At 47.7% G+C, this 5,115-nt stretch overlaps 1 protein-coding gene across 1 annotated transcript; it reads left to right on the top strand.

Annotated features, from left to right (window-relative positions):
• The first annotated feature begins 1,201 nt into the window (after positions 1 to 1,201).
• Positions 1,202 to 4,046, top strand: LOC147979584 (uncharacterized). Its single transcript, XM_087516764.1, has 3 exons — positions 1,202 to 1,597; positions 2,745 to 2,846; positions 3,390 to 4,046. The coding sequence occupies exons 2-3, from the start codon at positions 2,775 to 2,777 to the stop codon at positions 3,894 to 3,896; spliced, it is 579 nt and encodes a 192-aa protein (XP_087372890.1). The 5' UTR covers positions 1,202 to 1,597; positions 2,745 to 2,774; the 3' UTR covers positions 3,897 to 4,046.
• Positions 4,047 to 5,115: the final 1,069 nt, after the last annotated feature.

Here is a 5,115-nt window from a genome sequence, read left to right as displayed (position 1 = left end):
TCAGTTATTCGCTATTGTGGTGTTGTCTTTGCTTGCGTGTCATGCATTGCATATCTTGTCATCATGTGCATTGCATCATCATGTTTTCAAAACTTGCATCCGTCCCGGTCTCCTCGTTCCGTCTGTTGTCCGTTCTGAGCCCAGACACACCTGCACGCGCCCGCGGCATGTCCGAAATATTATTTTATAAGTGGCCGGAAAATGTTCTCGGAATGGGATGAGAGTTGACGTGTGGTCTTATTATAGTGTAGATAGACCGCCTATCAAATTTCATCGCGTTCGGTGTCCATTTGATAGCCCAACCGTTAACTATAGCGGCAATGTAGCCGGTCTAACGTCGGACGTTTTCGGTCTCCAAAAACAGTCGTCGGGCCTCTCTCTCTTCTTTTCTCTCAGCTCGAGCCCTTCTGCATAGCCCACGAGTTCCAACCGACCCCTCACGTGCGCGTCCGAAATTGTCTCGGACCCGACCCGGGCAGTCGTCACCGTTGTGTCCGGATCATCCCCAAACATCTACAAAACATCTCATTTTTCCTTTTTGGACTCCCTAACTATTTATTCTCGACCGTCTGATCCCAATCCGATGATCAAAAATCCCCCTTCTATTACCTACATTCTATATATAGCCCCCTAACCCTAAATTTTAGGCCTCATGTCCCATCCATCCCATCATGCACTGCCATCCTCCTTGGATCCCGCAGCGCCTCCCCTGATCTCCTCGTTATCCCCATCAACCCAATCCCCCACGCCACCACCCCACTCCAGATCGAGAGGAGCTCGATCTCGACCTCTCTCCCGACCAGCGCCTCCCCTCGCGTCCGGCTCTTATTGAAGCTCGTCGTCGCCGGCCACCCAAACAACTATAGGAGCCCCGCCGCTGGCTGGCCGAACCAGCAGATGAGCGCTTTGCCCCGCCTTCTTCCTTTTCCTTCCGCCTCGTGCGCCTCTCTCATTCCCCGATCTCTCTTGCAGGAACACCAACGCCTCCGAATGATGCCCATGGCTCCGCCGGCCCTCAAACTCGCTGCTTCACCGTGCCACCATTCAGATCCTGCCGGAGGTTGCCTCCTCGCGCCCATTCCCGCCTGATCGTGCAGCGCCGCCGCCCGTCTTCTTCATTCACGGCGAGTACTACGGCTGTCCTGCTCGCTCGCGACAAGTCCATCTTCGAGCCGCCGTGCCGTTTCCTTGCTGACCCCGTCGACCGGCGCCGCCAACCTCCTCAGCTCGCCGGAGCTCCTGCTGCATCGCGTCGCCGCCGTTGCCTATTCTCCTCTGCTCCTCGAGCGAGCACCGCCGCCTCGCGTTGTCCCGTCGTCGTCGAGTCCTCACCGAAGGAACTCTGCCGCCCCGCGCCGCCCAGACCCGCGCACGTTGTCGGCAAGAAGCCATCGCCCCGCGCCAAGTCCTGCTGCAGCCGCCTCGCCCCGCGGCGTCGACCTGCTGCCAGCACCTGCTGGTTTCCTCTGCTTCGAGCGACTCAAGCCGCACGCCCTGCTTCCCGTGCTTCGGTCGCGTTGACCCCGATCCAAGGCCTCGCTCCAGCGAGAGGCCCAGATCCGCCAGCCCAGTCGGCCCATCCTCCCCTCAGCCCAAAGTGAGCAGCCCCAGCGCGTGTTCCTGTTGGGCCAGCAAGATTTCGGCCCAACGCATGTTTTTTTTCCTGAACGTTTTTCCTATTTTCCCTGTGAACGCCAATTTACATAAAAACCCTTGCACTTCATTCATTTAATAACTCACAAATGGTGCATCGGTTTAAAACAAGTTATATATGAAAGTTGCTTAGAATTTTGTCTAGTTTAATAATTTGCAACTTTCATCCATGTTAAAAATATTTAAAATGCTGTTTGCTTAAATTTGCTCCTATGTCATGTTAAAATGCTTTAATTCATAACTATTTAACCGTAACTCCGAATTAAATAATCTTTATATGTAAATGGGGTAGAATTTTGCCTAGTTTATCATGGTGGCATCACTTTGCATGTTTAACAACTCTAAAATTGTGTTTAGGGCAGATCAGTACCAAATCCTTAAATTGCACATGGGGATTTTTCTGGACTTCTTGTTTGTTGTTCCGGCCTCATTTAAACTTGCCTAGATAGGTAGTTTTCTTTTTGCTTCACCCCTTGCCATGCTAACCAACATTTAATATTGTTGAGTACCTAAACGAGAGAGAACTAAATAAGTCATGTGGTGTTTTCTTCAATATGCAACTCCGTGGCATAATGAGCTCCACTTAATTTGTAGGATTGTTTGTGCACTTTGCCATAAGATCCGTATGGACTCTTACATAAATTTAGAATCAACCCAATGCTTTTGAAGAGGTTTAGCTCTGCAGTCCTCTTGTAAGGACCAAACGTGGTCTATCACTATACTTACATTAACAACTACTCCCTCTGTCCCATAATATAAGAACGTTTTGTACAGTACACCAGTGTTCAAAACACTCTTGTAATATGGGAAGAGGGATTGGTTCATTTTGTAGCATTCTACATCGTATCTCCCACGCCCACCATTTACTAAAAAAGATCAGATCTATATTTTAATCTTATCAACAAGTAGAATACACAGACAATGCCAGTGCAAAAGTGTAGCCCATTGCTCTTGTGAGTACATTTTGTCCTATAACGCTTGTACTTCCAGGGATTGGTAGTTGATTATGTAGCATCAATCTGCATCTTATCTTCATTATCCTCTATCCCTTCCAGTATTATCATATCTATAATTACTCTCACAAAATGTAGAGTACACGCAATGCTTATGAAGAAGATTCTATGCTGAAATTCTTGAGTTATCCTTCCCTTGACATGGAGAAGGGCATTATAAAGCCGGTGTTAACTATTAATGTAAGTCAGTCCTTCTAAAGCGTTTATCCTCAACTGCTGTTTAATTTGCTCATACTCCCTATCGTTTACTACTGTTTAGTTTGCTGATTCTACCAAAATGCATCTTCGTAAGAACCGTAAGTTCTAAGTTTTACTTGTAAAACCAAATTCCTTACTCATACCATGCACATTACTTAATACTCCCTATATGTATGCTTGTTTTTGTGGATCTATAATCGAGTGTGTGGTGAAGCAGCCCACGTTTGCACCTTGTCGTCTCCTGTTTTATCTTACTGATGTGGCTGATGATATGAACAACATGCCATGCACATTATCCAAAATAGATACAATGATTTTCTTTGCCCTTCATCTATGCTTGTTATGTTGACATGGTAATCCAGTAGTGTGGTGAAGCTCCCCGTATTATGAACAATGCCAAATTATGCTATTTATATTTTGAACTTACTCTTTATTTTCTAATTTGAAATTGGATAGAATTGACAGAATAGTTATCATCTTTGTTTATACACGTGTAAAACCTGTCATCTCTCTGCTTTGTTTCAGGGTGATATGCCTGATGGCATGCACAAGTCTGCTGAAGGCTGTAAGACAAACCCAACATATATTGCAGCAAAGAAGGCAAAACATCTTGAAGATAGCGAGGCAACCCCAAAGTCTTGTCTTGATGCAGTGTTCAAGTTACTTGAGACTAACAGTCAGACAAGCTCACAGAATTCGTTGTCTGAATCAGTTCGACTTCTTCAGTCCCAAGTTCTAGCAGAAAGGCATTCTGCAACTCAACTTCGACTTGAAGTCCTATCTCTAAGAAAGATTGCAGAGAACACCAATGAGAACCTCATCGCTAAACAGCTACACCTGGAAGCTATGACCGACATGCTAGGCCGGTCTCACAGCCTTGCTCAACAGCTTGCGCAGCAGTTCCCCCGCAAGGCTAACCTTTCTTCAACTGTCTTGGAAGTGGTCTCGGTTCAGTATTATTTTGTTACGCTGCAATGGTGCCCGGTTTTTGTAATCTGCTTCTTCGTTGCGCTTTATGATCACTGGTGGTGAACTTCGATGCCCAGTGGATGTAATATACCTTAAATCCTTTATTGTATAGTGTAGGTTTATTCTTAGTTACTATGCCGTAATTTCTTTATTGTATGGAGTAGGTTTGTTCTTAATTCCTACTAGTTACTGCCATCATTCGCTATCTGAAAAAAATCAGATGTAGTCGACCGGACCGAAACATTCGACTCTAACGGGCCAGGTTTTTAGCGGGCCACAATTGGGCCGGCCTGCGTCTTTCTTGGGCCCGAATGATTGGGGCCTTCACACATTGCGCCAGGCCCAAACTTACACCGGCCTATATTTTAGTTGGGCCTTTTGTCGACCCAACGCTTAGTTTGGCCCAGGTAGCGTTGGGCCATTAACAGGCTGAATATTGTACTGGCCTGTTACGGCCGAGATGAAACCACGGGCCTTTAGTAGGACAAAATGCATGTTGGGCCTCAATTTTCACTAGTCGTCAACGGGCCTTCAGCAGGCCGAAATGTAGACCGGGCCGTTTTGGGCCCAGTTAGCTCACGGGCTGTTACCAGGCCGAAACATATCTCGGGCCTTAGTTGGCCCACTGATATCATGGGCCTTTAAGAGGCCGAAAGCTTAGCACATGCATCAACATGCCGAATTACGCGACAGGCCTTTAACAGGCCCAAAGTCATGTTGGGCTTAACTGATGCCACCTTTAGCACGGGCCGTTAGTGGGCCCGATGTCCCGTCGGACCATATATGGCCCATGGGCAGCACGGGCCATTCGTAGGCCGAAAGTCACACCAGGCTGAAATGGGCCCATGTCTACATCAGGCCTCTAACAGGCCGAAAGTCATTGGGCTGTAGTTGGGCCCAAATATTCAGCGAACAATTAACGGGCCAGATCTGGCTTCAGGCCGCAAATGGGCCCAAATATTGGGCGAACAATTAACGGGCCAGATCTGGCTTCGGGCCGTAAATGGGCCCAAATATTGGGCGAACAATTAACGGGCCAGATCTGGCTTCGGGCCATAAATGGGCATTTATTAAGCAGGTCATTATTGGGCTGGCCCACTAGTACCTGATTAAGTTCTACGGGCCTTTGACTGGGCCGGCCTTTTTAACCTATATGGGCCTCTGTTGGGCCCAGCCACGTGTCGACGTATCATAGGCATGTATCCTCCAATGGACGGGCGACAACTGGCCCACTGACGAGCTAACAGGTGTTCCCTTCGGCCAATCAGAATTTTCCACGTGG

This window comes from Triticum urartu, chromosome 3A, assembly GCF_056163025.1.
Source record: "Triticum urartu cultivar PI428250 chromosome 3A, HENAU_Tu73, whole genome shotgun sequence".
NCBI classification, from domain to species: Eukaryota; Viridiplantae; Streptophyta; class Magnoliopsida; order Poales; family Poaceae; genus Triticum; species Triticum urartu.
This window is presented reverse-complemented; position numbering and strand designations above follow the sequence as displayed.

What these genes read in the sequence shown, in the direction of transcription:
- LOC147979584 (XM_087516764.1), top strand. Translation starts at nt 2,775, where the DNA reads ATGCTGAAATTCTTGAGTTATCCTTCCCTTGACATGGAGAAGGGCATT. An exon ending in AGCCGGTGTTAACTATTAAT is followed by an intron (nt 2,847 to 3,389) that starts GTAAGTCAGTCC and finishes GCTTTGTTTCAG; the next exon opens with GGTGATATGCCTGATGGCAT.